Source organism: Patella vulgata, chromosome 2 (assembly GCF_932274485.2).
Source record: "Patella vulgata chromosome 2, xgPatVulg1.2, whole genome shotgun sequence".
NCBI classification, from domain to species: Eukaryota; Metazoa; Mollusca; class Gastropoda; family Patellidae; genus Patella; species Patella vulgata.
The window spans coordinates 77,379,195-77,403,999 of NC_065880.2; the positions used below are offsets into that span (position 1 = coordinate 77,379,195).

The 24,805-nt window shown below is 37.9% G+C and overlaps 2 protein-coding genes across 2 annotated transcripts; one reads left to right on the forward strand and one right to left on the reverse strand.

Annotated features, from left to right (window-relative positions):
- Window positions 1–249: 249 nt before the first annotated feature.
- Window positions 250–8,543, reverse strand: LOC126811667 (astacin). The gene is made up of 8 exons (XM_050537482.2): window positions 8,460–8,543; window positions 7,403–7,424; window positions 5,800–5,832; window positions 5,487–5,533; window positions 2,867–2,942; window positions 2,230–2,365; window positions 1,474–1,649; window positions 250–514 (listed from the first exon to the last, which is right to left on the reverse strand). The coding sequence occupies exons 1-8, from the start codon at window positions 8,526–8,528 to the stop codon at window positions 291–293; spliced, it is 783 nt and encodes a 260-aa protein (XP_050393439.1). The 5' UTR covers window positions 8,529–8,543; the 3' UTR covers window positions 250–290.
- A 2,407-nt stretch (window positions 8,544–10,950) lies between these two features.
- On the forward strand, window positions 10,951–18,995 carry LOC126811663 (renalase). Its single transcript, XM_050537477.1, has 7 exons — window positions 10,951–11,160; window positions 11,889–11,994; window positions 12,595–12,737; window positions 13,443–13,619; window positions 14,460–14,633; window positions 15,415–15,593; window positions 18,715–18,995. Exons 1-7 carry the CDS (start codon window positions 11,028–11,030, stop codon window positions 18,877–18,879), a joined length of 1,077 nt encoding a protein of 358 aa, XP_050393434.1. The 5' UTR covers window positions 10,951–11,027; the 3' UTR covers window positions 18,880–18,995.
- Window positions 18,996–24,805: the final 5,810 nt, after the last annotated feature.

The window sequence follows — 24,805 nt, forward strand, 5'->3', positions numbered from 1 at the left end:
CAAAACCACGCCAGTTGACTCTATGACAGACCTTATGATACAACGCGCACGTGCTAACCATTCAGACATACAACTCCCCTAAAAATTCCTCTGGCAATACCAGCAAATTATCATTGAAAATGGATAGAGTTCTTCCCGTTAACAAGCTGACAACTTGCTGAAATCGTTCAAAAAGTCAAAATCACAATTTTATTGTTAGTAATATAGACGGTAAAATATGTACGTATAAATATAAATCACACAGTAACCCAAAATGTTATATTTTATTGTACTTCAAACAGATAAATGTTTTATGGTCTTGGTATACATCCATATAAAATCTGCATTTCTTTGATATCAATGGGACTAAGATGTGTACGTTGACCAATGACAGCACCTCTCTGTTTGGGTACGATGGTAGGCTTTCGTCGATCGTTGGCAAAAGCATAGGCATTGTAGTGCATCACAGACTCATAGTCGTAGTGCTGGCCTTCTTCGTCGATATTGGTATACTTAACGAAATTATGTTCACGTCCTGTAAAGTAAAAATGAAATGGGGTTTAACGTCTTACGGTTTTGCCCGGACAGCGGCACTACGGCCTACTCTTATTCAGAATTCCAACTGCCAGGGATCCTTTTTACGCGCACGACAATGTGTACACGGGACCTAGGGTTTTAGTACTCTGGAAAATCCATATGAACTTTCTCGAATAGAGAGAGAGAAATAGGGTTTAACGTCCACTCGACACAAACTAGGTCATTTCGGGACTAACAGATGGTTTAATTTCATTTCAATAATTCGCTTGCGCGTAGGGGTCTTTAGCAGTGGGAGGAAACCGGAGGTACCGGAGAAAACCCACGATGTTCTTTCTGGAATAAGGGACCTCCAGGTTAGCGAGCAAACGTCTTGCTCACTGAGCCATAAATATATACATCATGACATTAATATACTCGAAGAGCTGGGTGGTCTAACAAGTGTGCTTGTCAATGTGTCGGGTGGTGTGGTTTCAACTCAACCCTAGTACGTGACACGAAGTAGGGTCGCCTGTCTAACCTAGTTTGTTTTGTGGGGACTTTACCCCCCCCCCCCACACACACACACACCCTTCTCTTTCGTTCATCTACAAACAGAAAAATATCTGAAGACAGCATACAAATTAAGGTATAGTAGTTATATGCATTCATTTGACCACAGGGTCTCTGGATGTTTCGCTGTCTCTACATTGGGTTCGTGGGACCATGACGTCCGACGGCTGGGTGCAAACATTTGATATTCGTGCTTGAATAGTGAGGAATAAAGCGGTGGTTCACCTCCAATATTCCACCTTGTGGTGTCCGAAATACCCACAGCGGTTTTTGTATAGATGTCCGACAAGGCCCCGGCACTGCCACACCACGGTCCACAAACTGGGTCAAGGGATTTTCATGAGGCAAGCTTCGGTGTTTCTCAATACAGATAAAACAAACACCAAGTAGACTACTTCTTCCACTTACCCTTTTGAATATTACTAAAATCAATAGTAATATAACTATCACGGTCGTGTCGACTCTGTTCATGCCAGCTTCCAAGGGCGTGGTTAATCTCGTGCATGATGGTACCAATTCTAAGACAACCTCTTCCCAATGTTACGGTTGATGCACCATATCCCATACCAACGGGGGTATGACATCTTTAAAAATAAGAATAATATAATTACCATATTGCGCATGGTCATTCTCGTCGTGACTGCGGAAGTCGCTGGATCCGAATCCGACACCGGACAAAACTGAATCCCAGTTTTAAGGCAGTACGTGGGTGTCGCACACTATACTGGACAAGACTCCAGGGGTGGTTCTGGACACTCGGACCAACTGGTTTCCTTGGGCCCCCATCGCGATGAAGAATTTTTGTGGGATCAGAACAAAACTAGCCTGATTCACCTTTACCGATAATTGTCCTCCTCGAATATAGTCCATTATATTTTTCAGTAGGCCAAGCCCGCTCCTGAAGGCAATGATTGGAAATGAAATGAAAAGAAATGGGGTTTAAAGTCCTACTGTTCTGTTCCGACTGGGCTAATGAAGACAGACATTCGCCATACAGTCTGCTATGAGAGGATTTTTTCCCGGACAGCGGCGCTACGGCCTACTTTCATATCGAATTCCAAATGCCAAGGGATCTTTTACGTGCACACCAATGTGTACACGGGACCTCGTTTTTTTGTCCTATCCGAACGACTAGACAACTGTGGTTAACAAACATATACTTACCCTGATCCCGAGGCAAATCTAATATATTGTCGTTGGTTGGTATGAGGTGTAAAATGGATACATGTTTTACCATTTACTTTAGTTTTCTCCTCAATGGTATGCATGGCAGATCGGATGGAAGCTTGATCACTTGAAGCTAGGAGTAAATCAAATATTTACGATTTTAAAAATGTAATTAAGGCTTGTGTTATTGTTTTCTCATGCGCTCTCTGATGTCCATATTCCTGAAGCAATGGATCGAGAAACCCCTCTCTCGCAGTCAAATCAAACGAAACACTTCAAGGAGTATATCTGATGTCATGCTCTTCCGGACACGTACTACATCTCTGGAACAGAAAGTCCTAGTAAGCTGAAAATCAAGAGAGGTTGTCCTCTCCCATGTCACTATTTCGCACTAAATCTAAAAATCAATGGGATTCATCCTCTCACAGTTCTAATCCTTCACACCAAATTTGAAACAAATATTCGTTAAAAACTGTATAACACAATACGCCCTATAAACATAACTAGATCGATTTAAAATTGAGACCCACAATGAAATGAACTGAATTATTATTATCATTAAACAAGATTTTCTTGACGGAGATATCCACTATAAAGCTGACAAAATGAAATGGATACTGAAAATGTAACTTACAATATCCAGAAGAGATAGAGTAGGGAAGAACACCACCGTGCCACAGCTTGTTTTTATCAGTGATAGCATTTCTATTCTGTAAAATAAAAACAACCATGTTATCATATACTAGTATGAAAGGGTGTATTGACTTAACCATGATTCGCAACATCGGGTGTCTTGACTTAACCATGATTCGCAACATCGGGTGTCTTGACTTAACCATGACTCGCACCATCCGGTACGCCACGTTAGACGGCTTGAGTCGCTAATATTTGGGACCTAGAAATAGACACAAATGGGTCGCAACGCATACAATGATGTAATATGCATGTATATAAATTGATTTACATTCAAACGTTTCAGTTTTTACTGTAATTTTTAATCGGTTAGGTTCGGCGAAATACGCCAGTATTCTCCATCGAATTTCAATCTCTAGCGTCTGGTTATTCCAGTCTACGCCAATATTATTTATTGGGCTTGCTCTCCAGATAAGAATATAGCGTCACCGTTTGGCATGACTTGTGGAATATGCCTAGCTTCGTTTTTCGAGCCCCTTATTACAAATAGCACCGGAACGCATTATTGTACGCGATTCGTGTACCAATTGTAAAATGTTTATTTCGTCTTAAATATTGGATATCAGAAGGCCATCTTTTCCCGGTAAGATCACAACATCAATGTTGATTTAAACCGACAAATAAATCGTGTTTTCAATGTCGAAGATTTTGGATGATATTGAGTTAGAGACTTAGCTACTTTAACACTGATACGCAACATTCGGTGTCTTGATTTAACCATGGTTGGTTGTCTGACATAACTATGGCACGCTACATTGGGTTTCTTGACTTAACCATGGTACGCCACGTCGGCTTGACTTAACCCTGATACGCAATATTGGGTGTCTTGACATAACCATTATACGCAACATGGGGGGGGGGGGTAATAAAACAATCAACATGCTATAACTTACTCGATGATCTTCATCTGGTCTTTCGAAGTTTTAAAGATGCATTATGTAAGAGATAAATCTGCCTATTGCAGGTGTTTATATTTATATCAATTACTTTTAGACATATATTTACATATATACTATTCAAAAAAAGTAGGGGATATTTGATTTTGGGGGCATAATACTAAAATATGCAAATGACTACGAAAAAAGTCACCATATAACCTAACAGAAGAAACATTTCCAGTTACATGTGACGCCCAAACGCACCAATAGCTACCGCATGGAATGCAGGTGATGCTTGGGATCATCATGGGGGTCCAACCCAAGATTTGCACGACTCTGACTTTGAATGTTACAGTCATTGTGGCATTGAATTCCAGGGTGGAAACATCAGTTTAATTGTTTTAGTGACCAGAAAACAAATTTTGATATGCGTCGGCTTACCCAAAATGAAAGGTTACGTGCCCTTGGCATGCTACAGATCGGCACAACACAGGCGTTTGTGGCGCGGACGATGAATGTTTCTCAGTCTGTCATAAGCAGGCTATGGTCCAGATACCGTGATACACAATCTGTACAGGACAGACCACGCTCAGGTCGACCAAGGGCGACAACTCAAGCCCAGGATCGATTTATCCGTACCTTGGCCTTGAGAAATCGTGTCATCACAGCAAATCAGATCAGCGCTCGTCTTCAAACAGACACTGGTGTGAGAGTGAGTGGCCAGACGATTCGGAATCGACTGCATAGGGGTCACCTTCGCGCCTGACGTCCTCGCGTGATCCCTTGTTTGAGAGATCATCACATTCAGGCAAGACGTCGTTGGTGTAGGGATCGTCAACACTGGGATAATCGACGCTGGAGCAATGTGATGTTTTCAGATGAGTCAAGGTTCACTGTTGATTTTTTGGACAGACGTAGGAGGGTGTGGCGTCGTCGAAACGAGCGCTTCCAAGACGTTAACGTCATCAGACATGATCGATTTGGGGGTGGTTCTGTTATGGTGTGGGGAGGCATCACTGTTGCTGGAAGAACGGCTTTACATGTTGTTGCAGGGCGTGTTACAGGCCAGTACTACCGGGACAACATCTTGGCAGTCCATGTTGTGCCGTTCGCACGACGTCATGGCCGCCGTTTCATCTTCCAGGATGACAACGCAAGATGTCACAGGGCCAGGATCGTTACAGGTTACCTCCAACAACAGAACATCACCACATTACCTTGGCCAGCACTGAGTCCCGACCTCTCCCCCATCGAGCATGTCTGGGACATGCTTGGACAGAGGTTACGTCAACGTCAACAACGTCCTGCCAATGTCCAAGAACTTGCTGCTGCGTTGCAACAGGAATGGGACAATCTGGACCAAAATGACCTTAGACGTCTCATTAGGAGTATGCCACGTCGGATCAATGCTTGTTTGGCAAACAGAGGAGGATTTACCCGTTACTGACTTGGTTGTGATGCTGTGGTAACTTTGCTGTTTGACCCCGGGTATCATTTTACCCTTATAATGGTCAGTCTGTGCCTTACTTAGTCTAACGATCATTTGGAATAAATCGATGAATGTGAACTTCATTTCATTTTGTCATTTGTTTCTTCGTCAGTTTCATTAGGTGACTTTAATAACACTTAAAAATCAAATATCCCCTACTTTTTTTGAATAGTATATCAACTCTCATAACTTACTCGAGGATCTTCGCCTTCTCTTAACTCAATATCCCCTTCATATAAACCTTTAATAAAATAAAATTAATATCTTAACATATAAAACTTCAACAAAACTAAATTATGTTTTAACATAAGGTTTTAATTAAGTCGTATAGTGGATGTTTTATTGTAATATTTAACAACATTAAACCACTGATCAGAATCTATGTACATTTTAGACCAATGAGAATCTCTATGGTGAGTAAATTTTAGACCAATGAGAACCTCTATGGTGAATAAATCGCTGCAATCAACCAAAGTAGTCTATGACCCCAACAAGCAATTTACCTACCAGGATTTTCTTCTGGAAAGTTCTCATCAAATTCTGGAAAAAAAAAGTTAAACTAACCTTAAATGCCTTTATATAAATGTTAATAGTTATAATATGCACAAGACCACGTAATGCTATAGCCCAGAAATATGGACTTGTTCCAGGGCTGGGGACCCTTAAGCACTTAACAGACTTTAGTATCCTCATATAGGTCTATATGTAATTTCAGATATAAACAATAATAAGCCATAAAATAAATTAGTATTTTTCAAAATGAGGTTTTATACACGTCTTAATGAATTGAGACAACAGAAAGGAATGAGAAAAACAATAAAAAGCTCATTAAAGGTTTTTAATTCATTTTTAAATAACATGTTTTAAATTTGTCACCTAACCTAACGTGTGACAACCTGAGACTCCTTGTTCGTGCTATGATCTCTTCAAGACTGGGTGGCCATAATGTTCTGCCATAGTGGTCGGCCACTGGAACCAGGACAAGGGGTCGCATTAAACTCCTCCGTCAAATTTAAAATTATATAACCATCTTTTCAGGAATCGAACACTCATCAGATTGTCCACAAATGAATAATGCCATTTTCAACTGGGAGGGGCTTATACAAACATATTATTTCAACAATAGAGAACAAGCTATACCAACAGTACAATGCTGTGGTAGATTAATGGGTCAATTGGACGCCAAAATTTCTATTTTTGTTAGTAAATGAAAACGGGAAAGGTTTTTATTGAAGCCGCAATGTTCAAGACTAACAGGCAAATATAGAACAGCAACATCGACAAATTCTAATTTAAAGTTCTCATAACTTTGTATTGATGACACCATGCACATTTTAATACATTACTGTTCAACACATTGGGGGTTTGGTGGCTGAATGGTTAGCGCGTGTGCGTTGCATCGTAAGGTCTGTCCTTGTGTCAAGTGACGTGGTTTCGATTCCCCGCCTGTACGTGAGAAGGAGTGGGGTCGTATGTCAAACCTCGTGGATTTTCTCCGGGTCCTCCGGTTTCCTCCTACAGCTAAACACCCCTACGCGCAAGTGAATTAATGAAATAAAATTGAATCACATGTTAGTCCCCGAAATGACCTAGTTTATGTTGATCTCTCTCTCTCTCTCTCTCGCTCGCTCGCTCGCTCTCAAGGTCACACTAAATTGATTATCTGTTTTTCGGCAACACCTGTCAAACATTTCCTTCTATTTTAAAAACCAAAAGTACTTAGCTGTTCAATCGCTTTTATTTCCGAAATTTTAAGTTTTGAAATTTTAAACAAAACAACATTCACGTAATTCTAGTGTTTATTTATTTATCAAGACACCAAAGAACTGAAAATCAAATTGATGTGGCCTAAATGTACAACTATGTAAGTACCCTGGAAGTCAATCATCACTCCATGGTCTCATTCTCTGATTTTTGTGCCCAAAAAAACAGAAATGCATTGCCCGAAGAATGGACGGTTCACTAACCCCCCGCCCCCATGTCAGTGGGCCCTTCGAATCAGATACATAATGTAACCTAGCTCGATGGTCTACAATGCCTATTGATAAACCGGCCCTGATTATTGACTCATAAAGTGGGTATGATACGAATATACTAATTCTAGTCTTACCATCTGGGCCATAGTAGTCAGTCTGTAACAAACAAAAAAATATAAATAAGGTAACGTGGTTTTTTTTAACTATTATGTGGATGATCCATTCTCGTTCAAGAATCCCAATGTGCTGCTCTTAATTTCAATTTCAATATACGTCCACCATCTAAGTCGTCCGGGCAGTTTATATACGGGCGTACAAAACTAGGTTGTTTTTGTCTCGCACATGTCATTCAGACATTGGTCGAGAAAGCAGAACAGTTTAGTTGTGGGTTACAGAAATCCACCAAGAGAGTGTCGACACTTTAGGTCTGGGTAACAGAAATTCGTCTAAAGAGTCTCAACAGTCCAATTCTGGGTAACAGAAATTCGTCGAGAGAGCGTCGACAGTTTAGTTCTGGGTAACAGACATTCATCGAGAGAGCGTCGATAGTTTAGTTCTGGGTAACAGACATTAGTCTAGAGAGCGTCGGCAGTTTAGATCTGGGTAACAGACATTCGTCTAGAGAGCGTCGATAGTTTAGTTCTGGGTAACAGACATTCGTCTAGAGAGCGTCGGTAGTTTAGTTCTGGGTAACAGACATTCGTCGAGTGAGCGTCGATAATTTAGTTCTGGGTAACAGACATTCGTCTAGAGAGCGTCGGTAGTTTAGTTCTGGGTAACAGCCATTCGTCGAGTGGGCGTCGATAATTTAGTTCTGGGTAACAGACATTCGTCTAGAGAGCGTCGATAGTTTAGTTCTGGGTAACAGACATTCGTCGAGAGAGCGTCGATAATTTAGTTCTGGGTAAAAGACATTCATCTAGAGAGCGTTGATGGTCTAGTTCTGGGTAACAGACATTCGTCGAGAGAGTGCAGACTAAAGAAGACACGAAGAGTTATCCAGGCGTGGAAATAAAACGTCAAATTACATCTTCTAAAATAATGTACAATACCAGAAAGTTTCCGTTTGACATATTAAATATAACTTTGATTTGAAGAGTAGACGCTTTCAATTCCATAACTGCAGACAGTAAACGTTCCAAACAACTTTTAAATTTCCCCGTAAAACCCTCTTTTTGTAATGGAACTTACGGGATTTTGCTCTATTGGAACACAATGTGTAAATCCAAAAATAGCGAGTAGGCACCAGACGATCTTCATTCTTACAGTTCCGTGATCCCAAATAATCTAAGACATAACCATAGACGTATATATGTGATTTGCAACACTCCTTTTCGAGATATAATATTATGGAATATAAAACATGAAAATCTGCAGAACAAAAGTGAGATTAAAATGTGGGCCAAGTCACATAAATAAAATCAGATAAGTTTCATCTAGTTCCTACCGGATTTGATTTTGACCTCTCATCAAAAGCCAAAACTACATATAGAGTCACTCGATTGCCACCCGATTCTAGCGGGTCAAAAAGGTTAATAAAACAGTGGGAAATCTCTGAATTTGCTGGAGAAGATGGGATATAAATTTTAATGGTGAGCGCATCAGCTAGACAGGCATCCTTCAGATTACTGAATGCATTGATTATCTCATATCATATTGTACTCATTTGATTGGTTTATGTATTTTCCCGATCGACAGGGTCGAGTGAGCACATGCTAGATCTTCAAAGGACTGGCGATCCTAGTCAGTGCGACGAGACTATTTAACCACACATACCGGAACCTTTATTTGACCAAATCTCGACGGTAAATCCCACCACTGCGCAAAAGGTGCAGTCACCCACTACCGCCACCGGCAAGTGTGTAGACCCGAAAAACGAAACGAAAAGTATTGCCCCACCACCCACATATCGCCACACACACACACACATTTATTTTGAGGAATTGTGTCTAAGGCAGGGGTGTCAAACATCCGGCCGCGGGCCAGATATGACCCGCCAAGGATTTAAATGTGGTCCATGGAACAAATTTCAACAAACTGATATTTCTTTCTTAGAAACTAACGGTGGAAATCATTTATTATGGTTTTCCTGTTTCAGTAAAACTCTGACTTCTGTACTGTATGTCATAAATATCTAAGTTGTATGTAATACTCCTTTGACAGTTAAGCACATTTTGATTGAGTGCAAGCATTTCAAGAATATTAGATCGAATTTTTACCGTTGTCAGACATTACATCACATGTTTGCCCAACCGGGTGTATATGGTAAAGTGTTAGATTTTTTAAAAGAGACTGGATTTTATCATAAATTTTAATTGTATATATATATATATATATATATATATATATATATATATCATTTCATTTTTGTATTTAATATTTATATGCATAAAGGTTGTACTTTATTTTCAATTTTACTAACTGTGATATTGTTTTTATTTATGCATATAATGTTTTTCTGTGATATAATTTAGCCTGTCTCGTAATATTCACCAATTCATTTCATTTCATTTTGTATGTAATACAAAAGAACGTTGTGTTCAATATTATATCTTGGCAATTTGGAAACCAGTCTAAGAAATTACCTGTGTCAAGGACGTTTGGCTTTATTTTTAGAATTCAGTAAAGCTCAAGGACGTTTCACGTTTAGCTTTATCTTGATGTAAATTTTAGTTCATGTGGCCCCATGATCGAAATGAGTTTCACACTCCTGATCTATTCGCACAGCAGTTATGAGAACTTTTAATTCAATATTTTCGTTATTTGTATATTGATAAGTATTGATAATAAAATTATCGTACATAAAGACGGAATTGCAAGCGGTTCTCGGAAACCCAAATCATCGTTTTTGTTTCACGTGTAACGCGGTTTTTCTGTACTTACTATTTAAACGTGGAATTTGCCATGCGCCCATAATGACATGATTGGTTGGGCGCCTTATAATGACAATATATGGTTGTCGGGCCGCACATAATGCATAATGCCGAGTGCAGAGATTGGTTTGGCGCCCACGACTTGATCAATAATATTGAAATTTTACGTAATTTTCATAGTTCCTCTCCTCAGGTGCAAACCCTATTTTCCAAAGTGTTCTGGGGGAGATCCGTTCGCACCCCTAAAAGCCCTTGCCACCCCCTCCCCCTCCCACCGCCTCGACATTTTTGGGCTAGCTACTGGTCTGGCAACATGTGAAATGCAAATGGTTTTAATGACAGGATCTTTGTGTAGAAGTGCAAGCTACCATGTGTCAGTAATAAACATCTTCGAATTCGCGATAGAGTAAGATCTAGTGCGGGCCAGTGTGCTATGTATGTATTTCGAAATCATATTTATAAAAGGACTGATTTTGTAATGCTTGCCTCTAATTAAAATAAAATCAACTAATTCGTAATGGGGGCGCAGTAAACTGGAAATGTATATAGAAATGAATGTCTCGATTATCAAAGACAAAACTTTATGTCGCGCCCCTTGAATTTAGAAGAATTTAGTGCCAACTACATATTTTTTCTCGAAGAGCATTATTCTAAACTGATCCGCAGTAAAATTTCAATAGGCATTGAACAATACATTTAAATGTCATCATTACGGAAGAATATGGACATAATATTATGTTGAAGCACAAAGTTAGTGGTCTGATCTCTGAAAATTACAAAAGTAACTGAGAGTAGTTTCCCCAAAGTGGTTATGGGCGGCGCTAGTGAAAAATTGTAAACAGTGGGCACGTGTGATCTGTCAAAAGTACAGACGTAGTCGGTCTTTATGCTTCGACACGCAATGGACAGGGTGTTAGTAGTAGGGTCAGGGTTAACAGGGGCAGTGACAGCTGCTCTCTGTAGACAAAATCTCCCCTCCAGACCAGACATTTTTATATGGGACAAATCACAAGGCGCAGGTACTACTTCGTTTCTTCAAAATTAACAATACAATGCAATCAAAATAAAGAAAATATAAGCTTATACGACATTTGTTCATTATCAGACGTTTGGTCACTCTACTGTCGCCGTACAGATAACCTACTTTTAACTGTTGTCCTTCATTGGGAGCACATGATCAGTTACAATGTATATAATATTAGCTGTGTTTTAATGATATTAGAGTTAAGATGATTCGTCACTCAATTAATTTAAGAATTGCCACTATTATTGGCACACATGTCACTGTTAACTCTGATTAATATACAAATTTATATTTTGTTTCATTATTTTATATTTTTGATGGCCTCCACGTGCACTACATGAAGATCTGACCAGTTATAGTGGGGGTCGCATCGCAGGGGTCATACGAGCGTATTTTGACACAACGACATCAGACATTTGATTAACTGCAATCAGCGTTGATGTTTCTAGTCGGATACCCACAGTTCCATGCACCGCATGCCAAGAACGGACCTCAGGTTATATAAAAGATCTCCCAGATACTAGTGTTAGTAAAAAAGTAAAACGAAATTTAGAACTATAAAAAAAAACGAAATAGGATCTGTGTTTTAATCAGATTGTCGTCTCTTTGACCGACCATACTTTTTCACATTGTTTTAATGGTACATTGATCTAATTTACGGATGAGTTCCCTGATATGCCATTTTGAATAAAAGCGAATACATAGGCCTACTGTATGTTTCAGGTGGTCGAATGTCAACAAGTCGATGTCCATCTGATAATAAATGTACAGTTGATTTAGGAGCACAATATATTACATTATCTAAAGAATATACAGTTAAACGAACAGGGTAAGTTCCATCTTTTAGCATTTATACCGCTCTGTCACATGTACACCTGTCACGTCTGCACAAACTAGGTAGTGTACATAAATCATAGGAAAGCTATCCATTATCTAGGGCGGTTTAAGGAGGTGTTAGGAACAGCAGTTCGTTTGTCTGTACACCGATGTGCTGATATTTTAATATTAAAATATATTCAAATGAAATGAAATGGGGTTAAATCCTGTTCTGCTCCGACTGGGCTAATGAAGACGGGCAAACGCCATACAGTCTGCCATGAGGGAAATTTTGCTCGGACAGAGGTGCTATGGCCTACTCTTATATTATCGAATTCCAACTGCTAAGGGATCTTTAACATGCATGCCAATGTGTACATGGAACCTCAGATTTTCGTACCATCCGACAAACAGACAAAATATTTGATTATTCATGGTATTTTCACCCAGTACGATGTTAGATTAAGTCATGTTAATTTAACTGTCAACTATCAAGATCTTGTAGAAACTGTTTGATTATATATATGTAAGTCAGGGTATTTTAGCTATTGACTATCAGGATCTCGTAGAAACTGTTTGATTAAATCAGGTTTTTTTAACTGTGATTTTGTAGATTATATCAAGATCTGGTAGAGAATGGCGTTTTATCACCAATGCAAGGAAAAATGGAGGGTGACAATTCGGCAGAAGGCTCACAGCATTTTGTTACTCCAAAAGGAGTTAGCTCCCTTGTCAAATATTATCTTGGTTTGTCAGGTAACTTAGTGTTTTATCTCTCAAGTTTTCTAGGGCTCCAGTACATAAAGTATGTGTTTTGCATCCTTTTTTCTCGTTACTTCTGAATATCTCAAACCAAAATGGCATTGCTGACTAGGAAACAGGTTTACTTTCAAACAATTCATTGTCCTCAATTGAAAATATGAAAATTATAGAATAATTTGTTATTCACATATATCCAAGATAATCAGAATTTGGACATGTGATCAGATAATAATGGCTCCCTGCGTAGAGATTTTTATGGTGAATAACTGAACAATTATAATAAGGATAAACTCTTATCAAAATTCAAGGTTGTCCATCAATTATTTGTGATGTTATTGCTCTTGTTATCGAAACCTTGTAATCAGAGGTTTTGGAATTTTATTTTTTTAAAGGTTGATGTGATTGAGGAGAAATTCTATCAAGAACTTTAAGACATTTACATTATTAAAACATTTCTAAACAACTTATGTGGGCATTTTTTAATTGCCTGGCAACTCGTATTTATTTTTTCAGAATCCAGTATAGGCTACAGTATAATCATACAGTTAATAGAAAAGATAGCTTCATAAAATATTGTTTATAAAAAAAAAGAAGCTTCATGGGATTCTTGAGAAATTCTTTCTAGACATTAAAATCATTTTCTAAACAACATATTTGAGCATATTTTTCATTGACTGGCAACCTATATTTATTTTTCAGAAGCCAATGTTCAGTATAGTCGTACTGTTAATAGAATAGATTATAGTAATAGTAATGGTAAAGATATAGTTAAAGTATCAACTAATACAGGTGAATGTGAAGATTTTGATGCTGTTATATTAACTCTACCTGTACCTCAGTTACTACAGTTACAAGGAGATATAATTAAAACTATAGGTAAACTTTTACTTATTTCTTAAAGTGACAATAAGCTTTATGCCAGCAGGGGGCGGGTGGGGGGTGTGTGTGACCGAATGGTTAGCGTGTGCACGCGGTATCATAAGGTCTGTCATTGAGTCACCTGACATGGTTTTGATGCTCCGGTTGTACATGACAAGGGGTAGAGTCGCCTGTCGAATTTGTAGGTTTTCTCCGGGCCCCCTGGTTCCTCCCACTGCTAAAAACCCCTATGCGCATGCGTTAGTCCCAAAATGACCTAATTTGTGTCGAGTAGATGTTAAACCCCATTTCTCTCTCTTTCTCTCCCCCTTTAAGAAAGAGAAGAGGTAGACCTAAACAGCTTCACACTTGATGTCTGCCTGTACACGGTAATCTAATAACTTCAAAATCAGATTGAGATATTCTTATTGGGTTTTTGTGTAGCTTATTATCAGAAATAGGTAATTATTCATAGGACTTGACTTCAGGGACTACAATTAGGAGCTTTGCGTCATGGTTTTAGCCCCCCCCCCCTTGAGTTTTTGCGCCCCCTAGCAAATGTCAAAAAATCACACAGTTTCAATGCGGTCTTCAACTTTATAATCATAATCATAATGCTCCACCAGTGTCAATCATATACCATGAGTCAGATATGCTACAATCAGCATGTTCCACACAGCACAGTATTCCAGTGGCATTGGGAGGGACAGACACCTTACCCCCTCCCCCGCACACACATGTAAATATTGTTTTTAGGTGCCCCGGACAGGATCTTGTTCCTCGTGCAAAATCATGGATCACCACGCCCCTGCTTGACTTAGTCACAATATGCCATAAATGTTGTATTTTATATTACAGAGAATTCAGGTGATATCAAACAGAATCTAGAACAAGTATCCTATTCTTCTAGATTTGCTCTGGGTTTATTTTATGATAAAGGAACCAAGTTGAATTATGACTGGTGTGCTAAATATTTTCCTGATCATGAATGTATCCGATATGTCAGTATTGATAACAAGAAGAGAGGAATAGGTAGGGTATATAAGTATTATTTTTAGGACTGTCAAGGTCGGGTGTTTGTTCCCTGCATTGGTTGAGACAGTTCATCCAGATTTTCCCACGTGGTTCCCCCTTGTCAGTGATGCAGGACAGAGGGGCCTGTCGAGGGCAGCTGTCTAGTTGTTCGGATGGGATGTAAAACCAAGGTCCCGTGTAGCGCGTAAAAGATCCCTTGACAGTTGGAATTCGATATAAGAGTAGGCCATAGTGCTGCTGTCTGGGCAAAATTTATCTCATAGCTCACTATGTGGCGTATGCCCATCTCCGAATGAATTAGCCCAGTTCGAACAGAACAGTAGGATGTTAAACTCCATTTCATTTCATTTATTGTGCAGGGGACTATTAAAATGGGTGTGTCCTTCTCTCTGTCCGTCACCCTTTTTGGGACACAATAACTCGCCTTCTAATTGAGCTAGAATGTTCAAACTTGGTGTACGTGTTTATCACAAAGAATAGGGTTGTCTGTCTAATCTCGTGGGTTTTCTGTTCTCCCATGTTAGTACAAAATGAACTAGTTTTTTGTATTCTACTTTCATTTTGTTTGCAAATAAGCTTCTGATACTTTTTGCCATTTAATTCAAGTATATAATAAGATTTGCACGGAAATTGTACAATCACTATCTAATATTCTAATACTAATTTTAGAAAAATTCAACTAATGTCCCATAGCATCCAGTCCATAAAGTGTATACATGTTTGTTTTATTTTAATTCCTATAAAATATTATAACAGTTTATATTATTTTAATTGCCAGAAAATGAAGATACAGCCCCATCAGTGGTTGTTCATACGAATGTTGTACCGTTTGGTTTAAAATATCTAGAAACAGATAAAGAAGAAGTTGGACCAATTGTATTAAAACATTTACATGCCTTATTACCAGGTTTACCACAACCAAATCATGTCAAAAACCATAAATGGCGGTATTCACAGGTAATAATACAAAAATATATTTTATTCGTACTCAGGTACAGTTCAATTATAAATACATACATAAATCAGGTAGATTTGAGTCACGTATGGTATGGCACGAGTTTCACGAGACGCTGGAAAAGAGTGCGCCTAAACCATGCATATTTTTTTTTTCCTGAAACACCTCTGCCAAAGTCGCCCTGCACCTTATCTGCGCATGCGCCTAATACACTGGTCAATTTAAACGTTGTATAACTAACCCCTTTTTAAACATGGCTAGGATTAATCAATCGTCGCAATGTAACTATAAAATTCTACATCCTACACAGTCCCATACATACTAAAAAGAAGACTACTGATGGTTACAAAAAACTATGGTACACCATTCGCAGCATGTTTTAAAGATCCGCTCACATTTGGAGATTGAAATAAGAGTAGGTTGTAGTGCCGCTGTCCAGGCAAAATTCCCTTCACTGACTTCATTAGCCCAGTTGGTGCAGAACAGTAGAATGTTAAACCCTATTTCATTTTATACATCAGATATTTTACTATGTTTGGAACTTTTAACATATTCTTTATGAAACTGGTCTCTGATCATGTTGGGTGGAGCACCAACCCCTGTAGTATCACCCCTAAAATATCCCTGATAGCACACTACTGGTCTTCATTAGTCCTGTTGTTACAGAAAAGTAGGGTGCTATTATTGTCTGTTCTGTTACAATCACACAAGTTATTACGCCTGACAAGTGTTTTTTTTATTTGTGCAAAACTAAAAAGGAGAGGATGATATTTTAACATTGATTGCCTGATAAATACATTTTTAGCTTTAAAAAAATAGTTTGGTCTAATTTAGATTTTATTTATCTAATCTATATTTAAATCCATATGTCCAAAATCTATGACTTTATTTCCTGTCTTGTGAATCCGTACACATGTTTTAAAAAAAATAAGTTAAAGTTTATCATAGTTTATCATAGAATAGGTTATCTATCCTTTACTAGGTTAGGCCAAATAAAAAATATTCTGGTACTCAAATAATCTTGCAGGACCTGTTCTGTTCTTCTATCTCATTAAAGATACATTATGTAAGATTTACATAAAGAGCTGACCATTCTTGCTATGATAGCTCAAAAATAGATAATGTAAAATGAAAATATTGAAAATTTCATTCAAATTACTTCATTCTGAGCCAAGTTATAACTGTTTGTAGTTTTGGCAAGATGTGTGCATTGTGGTAAAAAGAGCACTGGTATATTCGAGACTTAGCCTCGCTTTCTCATTTTTAAATTAAATTTTTAAATGGCGAACTGTTCTAATCTAGTTAAAATCTCGAGTATCTGATGACATCGAGAGTTGATTATGGTCTTGTTTTGTTAATAAATGTCTACCAGGTAATTAATAGTTATATAACATTTCAGACCTGTAATAGCCAGATTTATCGCTTGCATAATGTATCTTTAATTATCACACCTAAATGTTGCCCCAGTTTACAGAAAGTAACTCTATAAAAAATTAGAATAAATCTGGAAATTATCAGAAATAAGCAATCTGTAACCCTGATAAATGTCATGGACAATCATAAATTACACTGGATAATCATACATTCAACAATGTGATGAGATAAATGTAGTGCTTTAAAATATGATGTTTATAAGAAGTCATTTGTTACATGACAAAATAAAAACACAAAAAAAACCTTCTCTAATTTTTTATCTTCAACCATGATGAATGTTACTGGAAATCATAAATGGAACTAAATAATCATACATTCCTATAAACAACATGGTGAGATAATAATAATAAGAACAGAAATAATAATAATAATAATCAATTTGTATAGCGCTGAGTGCTCCAGCTAACATCTGCTCCTCAGCGCTCTAAATGTTTTACCTTAAAATGTGATGTTTATGAGTCATTTCGCCCAGTAGTGATTTTTGACAAATTAAAAACATGAAATTAAAAACCTCCCTTCTGCATCAGATTTTTGGTAAGGATTGTCTGAGAACCAGAATATTTTGTTTGTATGGCCTTACATAGAGCACCAACATGTTGTTTCTCATTGTACTAACATAGATTACATCAGGGAGATGAAGGGGGACCAATGATGAAATGAAATGAAATGAGGTTTAATATAATACTTTCGGCACCTAATACTGACTGGCAGTGACTGGTCTAATGAAGATGGGCATACACCAGACAGTGTGCTATGAGGGGAATTTCACCTGAGCAATTGCACTACGACCTACTCTTTTTTATAATTCCAACTGTCAATGTGTGCACAGGGCCTCTTTTTTGTCCCATCCAAATGACTAGACACTAGACACTTTCTTTGCCAGGGGGGGTTGGATGGCTGAATGGTTAGCGTGCGCGCGCTGTATCATAAAGTCTGTCATTGAGTCGACTGGCGTGATTTCGAATCCCCGGTTGTACCTGACAAGGAGTAGGGTCGCCTGTCCAACCTCGTGGGTTTTCTCGGGGTCCTCCGGTTTCCTCCCACTGCTAAAGTCCCCTATGCGCAAGCGAATTTTTGAAATAAAATTAAACCATATGTTAGTCCCGAAATGACCTAGTTTGTGTCGAGTGGACGTTAAACCCCATCTCTCTCTCTTCTTTGCCAGACCCACTGCCCAGCAGTGCTGACAAAGGGTATACTAACATAGGTTAGGGGCTAAGTGAAGTGAGATTCAATTTTAGAGTTTGTTGCTACCCTGTTAAATGGGAAAAGTCATGTTTTTTAAATGCAGGTTTCAATGCTTCTGGTAGATGTGGTACATTCATATTGTACAAGCATTTTCATACACATGTACCATAGCTCAGTTATGCTCCAAATTGACTTTATCACGTTCCCCACACTTTAGAGTTTCTCTCCAACCCTCCTAAGGAAATAAATATTGGGTTTTTGTACCTCCATTGATGCTTTTTTGTTTCCATTTAATCCTTATCAACTAGAAAGAGAAAGAAATGGAGTTAAACATCCACTAAACAAAAACTAGCCTATTTCAGACTAACATAATGTTCAATTTTGCTTATGTTAGCCCTTAAATGGCCTAGTCAAGTGGGTGTAAAACCTAATTTCCCTCTCTCTCTCACTATAATGGCTTGTCCACTTCTAACAATATATAATGTTCTATAATATTTCAAGGTACATAAGCCATATGCTGGTAAAGAGGGTTGTATTGTATTACAAGAGAAGCCATTAGTTATAGTTGGTGGAGATGGTTTTACACAGTCTGGTTTTGACGGTTGTGTCGACTCGGCAGAATCTATTATAAACTCTATCCAAAAACTATTGAACAAAGACGGTTGAACTGTCGAGAGTCTGATGTGAGATATATAAATTTGATATATACATGGCTGTGATGTCAATTAATATTAACTACAATTTTATGTAGGTGTTTGTATGAAATAAAATAATTTTGTTTATATATTTGTGACCAATGCCGTATTTACCTATAGGCTTAAGACTATGGTATCAAGATCTTCAGGGCCGCTGGCTAAGGTATATACTATTTTTGACACTGTCATAAAGCTGCGTTTACACGATACAACCAATCCATACAACCATCGGATCTAACAGTCACATCTGACCAACTCATCAGACAAATGGTCGGATGAGCAGCTTTTTGTATGGATAGGACCAGTTATATTCTCATCCAACGGACTACCGCAATAGCCAATCAAATTGCGTAATATTAGACAACTGTAGCAATATACGTCGTCGGTCAGATATTGAAAGCGCAAACCGTGAAAAAGCTTACCACATCCGACGTCAGACATATTCTCGCCTGAGAGTTTGTATATTTGTTTTAATGTCATGTAAATCACGTTCGGAAACAAATAAAAGTTTAGTGCTTTCCCTACTATTGGAACAAGGGCACGCCTTTGTCTAAATCTGTTACGCAGAGTTCGTAAATCTACTACAAGTATGTTATATATCATAATGTGCATCAGTCAACATTAAAATTTCTGTTTGTAATCGCAGAAAAGTGTTCCTAAAATCACGAGTCTGCATCGTATTATATTTATTTATAAAAATCTTTTGTGAATCGTAAACATATGTTGTCAAATTTCTAACGAAAACGTCAAACGGTTGGAGATCATGAACCAAAATAGCCAACAATGCCGAACGCATCGTTTCTATTTTATATACGGGCCTAAACAATACATTTTCCTTGATTAATACCCATCTATTTGGCTCAACACAAATGATAACAAAAAAACCCAATGGGAATACAAGTAGCATGTCCTAGTTTCCTATAATAAAATAAATAACACAAATATAATTCCTTATTCAATCCAAATGCGACATATTATGTAGGCCTACGCTCTGTATGTCAAAAGATTTCTTTGTTAACACAAACTGATTACACCAAAAGCAACGCCATCTTTTTACGTCACGCATATGTTTTAGAAAAAGGAAACCACAAACAGGCCCAAACCCGTGGCATTCGCAGGATTTTTTGATTTTAGACGCGTAGCCCGAAGTTAAACCTGGTATTCTGAGATTATAATCCTAAAGTTCACCTTGACAAAGGGCACACCACTTTAATCCGTGGAAAGGGTGATTCCAACAGGTATTGAAGCGGCTTATGATCAGTTCGTATATCGTAAATTTAGCCTTATGTAGATAATAATCCAAATTTTGTAAAGCGTAATGAATTGCATATGGCTCACGTTCTACTACACATATTTGAATTTGACAGTACGTGCAACAAAGCTGCTCCTCTAGCTGAATCACTCGCGTCAGTGTAAAGTATATACGGAAAATTGGATCTGCACAAGCTAACAACGGAATCGTCATTAAGCTTTCTTTTAAGAATTAAAAAACGGTTTGACATTCAAATGTTCATTTAAACTTGTATACTTTTTCGTTAATTTGATTATAGGTTCGGCAATCTTCAAAAAGTTTGGTATAACTTCTTTTAGAGTACAAGGCTGATCCATATTTTGTATCGCACGAGCCTTATCTTGATCAGTTTTAATTCCTTTAGGAGTGATCTCAAATCCTAAATATTTTGTTTCTTGTTGAAAAAAATTACATGTAGATGATTTTAATTTCAGCCCATATTGTCTCAACCTATCAAAAACAATCTTAATATGTTTATAATTTTCCCGCTTCGGACGAGAGTCGATCAGTATGTATATCATCAATATAGGCTATTGTAAAATTTTCCGAGTCCCTTAAGAACGCGCGCCATTAAATGTGATACTCGGACAATTATTAATTCCAAATGTCATAACATTAAATTCAAACAAACCTATTGTTTTAATGACCAGACTAGAGACAGTGTACAATTGCGACATCATCTCAAATTACACATTTTTAATCACCTCCCGTGACGTGAACAATTTAAAGCAAAATTTCATGAAAGAAAATAATATACTAAACCACTGACTCGCTCGATAATCTCGTAAATTTAACAAGTCTTTTATTTTAAATTAATACTGGCACTTCTACTGCTAAATCCTTAACCTCTATACTCTAAGGTCATAATATATAACTCCTTTTATTATCTTATTACGCCCTAAACGCTATTCGCGATTTACACAGGGCTCTATTTTGTTCTTATTATAATCTAACTTTATATTCAAAAGTTAAACTACTTATTTTAGCCTTTACTTGGCTACCACCATAATTTTGAAACTCTTGTTACCTCTACTTAATTAAACAAGTATATGGACGATACAAACACAAATTTAACGAATCTCCACAGAAAAGGACAATCATGAAAATTTGGAGTTAATCACTCACAAACTTCATCCTTGACTCTGCCGTCTTTTTTTACTTTGGTCCGGAGACACCATTAATTCCTTATCTATGTTCTATATATATATATTTGTGACTGTCGTTTGTCTGTCTGTCTTTCTGTCTGTCTGTCTGTTCGGGGTTGGCGGCTACACTAGGTCTGCCCCGAGTCTGAAATTTGGGGTATAGGGGTAGCTCGGACCGGAGAGTAACATAGGCTAGGTGGCGTTAGTCTACCACTTCCGGTTTCGGAGTTATGACCCCAGAACGAAGCCGGTCTGTTCGGGGTTGGCGGCTACACTAGGTCTGCCCCGAGTCTGAAATTTGGGGTATAGGGATAGCTCGGACCGGGGTGTAACATAGGCCAGGTGGCGTTAGTCTACCACTTCCGGTTTCGGAGTTATGACCCCCGAGCGAAGTCTGTTCGGGGTTGGCGGCTACAGTAGGTCTGCCCCGAGTCTGAAATTTGGGTTATATGGGTAGCTCCGACCGGGGAGTAACATAGGCCAGGTGGCGTTAGTCTACCACTTCCGGTTTCGGAGTTATGACCCCCGAGCGAAGTCTGTTCGGGGTTGGCGGCTACATCTGCCCCGAGTCTGAAATTTGGGGTATAGGGGTAGCTCGGACCGGGGAGTAACATAGGCCAGGTGGCGTTAGTCTACCACTTCCGGTTTCGGAGTTATGACCCCCGAGCGAAGCCGGGTATCCTGCTAGTTTTGTTATATTCCCTATTCCGTTTCCTTATTATTTCCTATATACCTAAAATTTATTAACCTACTCCTTATAGGCCCACTTTAAATTTGAAATAACTCCAACTTGTCTTTCCAAACGCTAATCATATTACATTGTTTATAAACATGTCCATCAAAACTTAATAATATTTTATTCCCTACAGTTGAATTTTAAACACATTTCTTATTTAATTTTTAATCTTATATTAACTACTAAACATTATTTGGTCTGTTAAACAAATTTACATATCAAATGTTTCAAAAAAAATGTATTTACCCAATTGAGAATATTTCCACCGGTTTGTCCACCAGATTCAGTTTCTTCCATGGGTTTTCTTCTAGACAAATTCTTCCCCTTAAAAGTCAAATCCTGGCACGACAATCAAATCAAATATGTAGTACCATGGGTTCGGCAACCAAATCAAATATTTCATACGATGCAGTTCTGTTAGTCGCTGGCTAGATGTGGAACCCCCAACTGTCAAAAACTCCCCACATCCAAGATTTGATGCTTTCTCTCTCCTCTGCTACTCATTTTATTAGCTTTGTGATCGTCTAGTATTGTCTTTGTAATTTCTCTTCTTATGACTCACGTTGTGTATATATTTTAATATCCGCTGTTATGTCACTCCGTCATCCCACGTTATCATTCACAAAATATCGTATGATTAACAAACAATATGTTGCCACTTGAACCCCATTGATCTCTCATAATGAATTTCTACATGATGTTTGCTCTCTCAAATCTACCTAGTGTCTACAGAAACCAGGCGATGTCTACCTCTCTGGGAACTCAAATGGTCATCTCTACGGAAATCGCACGGTATATGTCCGGAACCCAATGATAGCTGATCTTAAAAACCTGACAGAGTCTCTTTTATATGACCCATATTGGCAATTGCATTGAAGTCTATCACGGTCAGAGCTGTGCTATTACTGATATGATTGGATACTAAGCCAGATGATGCAATAGGAATTTTCCAACACAAGTGATGGCATGATATAATTTTAACCCATCAAAACATACATCATGTTTATCGAATTTTTGCTCTTATAATTAATGGTGTCATTATATTTCATTAATTAATGTCTTTGGCAAATTGTACTAAATATGCACTAAAAATATAAGTAACAGGTTGACACATAAAAAGAGTTATAGAGCCAAAACATAGCTGGTTCTATGTGTCAATAAAATACACGTGATTGGAAATTTACCTATTGCATCATTTGGTTTAAGGGACCAATCATGTCAGTAATTGCACAGGTTCAGGGTCATGAATACACTAGTTTTGTGCGTGTTGTTCATAGGTCTTATAAAAGAAATCATGGCAAACTTTTAAGCCAGATTTCATTAGATCCCGGAGAGCAATCTGTTTCACAGAGAATTACGAGTCTCGTATAATATCTCTGTCATAGATGACTGCCTTAACACGTGCTGTCACAGCACGCGGTGTGAATCATTGGCTGAATGGCGCGTGCATTGTTTACATAAGACATAACTGCTTCGGAGAGAATGCTGCATTTTAGTCAATTTAATACCCATTTACACTAAATCGGAAATAATTTTTACCTACAAATACGTCAAACGCCTTTATTTATTTTTCCAATATATACAAAAAATGTTTTAGAATTTAATTTGTCGCAGGAAAAAAGTTAATATTTCTAGCTCATTAAGCCGCATCAATGTCATCCTTATCAGTGATTGTCGCGGCCAAGCAAATATTCACTGCGGATCAGTGTGCCCGGATAGTTCCCAGACAACAGACAGATTCTGGAAGGGAAAAGATGTAGCAGTTTCTATCAGCAGACCATATGTACCATATGTAAGCAGCTATATAAAATGTAAAAACGAACTGTTGCATTGTTATAACTACTGAGAAGACAATCGTCTTAAGAAAACAGTAAGAAGAAAATACACAACGTGAAGCAGAAGCAAAGACCGCTAGAGAAAAAATCTAGACGATTACAAGACTACTAAAATATGTAGTAAGAAAAGATGCATGGTCATACGTAGGATGAGGCGACCGGATTTGGATCGGCCGCTTTCCACGTCTGACCGAAAGACCCATGGTACAAATTTGATTTGGTGCCGTGATCAAGATCGACCTTCACGGGATACTAGAAGAATATATAATTATTTGATTTGGTGCACGTGTCTAGAAGATCGAGCATCCTGGAAGAAATTTGGAAGAAGAATACTTATTCTATTTGGTTTCCGTGACCAGAATTGACCTTCAAGGGAAACTAGAAGAATACATATTTGATTTGGTGCACGTGACTACGAGATCGAGTACCTTGGAAGAAGAAAATCTGTACAAACCAGCAACAGGAAAACTTCTGGTGGAAAAAACAAATATTGGTGGAAGAACAAAACAAAATCGGGTGGAAGAACAATTTTTGGTGGAAATATTCACAAAATTGGGTAAATACATTTTTTCGGAAAAATTGAATGTGTTCCGTTGTTAATAGACCACATGATAGTAATATACAATAATTTTTTTAAATTCCACTATATAAAGTATAAAATATAATCATTCATAAGTTGAGTTTTGACTGAGTTATTAAACAATATTATATTAATGGTTACACGTAGGTATGCGTATTATCAGGTTAACATGACCTGTAGTAAAATTTGAAATTAAAGTGGCTCTAGGAAGTAGTTTAATTTTTTTTTTTTTTTTTTTTTTTTGTATAACTAAGAAATAATGATTAGGAAACGGAATAGGGAATATAATCAGGAATTAATGTTGTCTCCG

What these genes read in the sequence shown, in the direction of transcription:
- LOC126811667 (XM_050537482.2), bottom strand. Translation starts at nt 8,528, where the DNA reads ATGAAGATCGTCTGGTGCCTACTCGCTATTTTTGGATTTACACATTGT. An exon ending in CTCTATCTCTTCTGGATATT is followed by an intron (nt 2,366 to 2,866) that starts GTAAGTTACATT and finishes ATTTACTCCTAG; the next exon opens with CTTCAAGTGATCAAGCTTCC. An exon ending in AGATTTGCCTCGGGATCAGG is followed by an intron (nt 1,650 to 2,229) that starts GTAAGTATATGT and finishes TTATTTTTAAAG; the next exon opens with ATGTCATACCCCCGTTGGTA.
- LOC126811663 (XM_050537477.1), top strand. Translation starts at nt 11,028, where the DNA reads ATGCTTCGACACGCAATGGACAGGGTGTTAGTAGTAGGGTCAGGGTTA. An exon ending in ATATTATCTTGGTTTGTCAG is followed by an intron (nt 12,738 to 13,442) that starts GTAACTTAGTGT and finishes TTTATTTTTCAG; the next exon opens with AAGCCAATGTTCAGTATAGT. An exon ending in ATAAATGGCGGTATTCACAG is followed by an intron (nt 15,594 to 18,714) that starts GTAATAATACAA and finishes TAATATTTCAAG; the next exon opens with GTACATAAGCCATATGCTGG.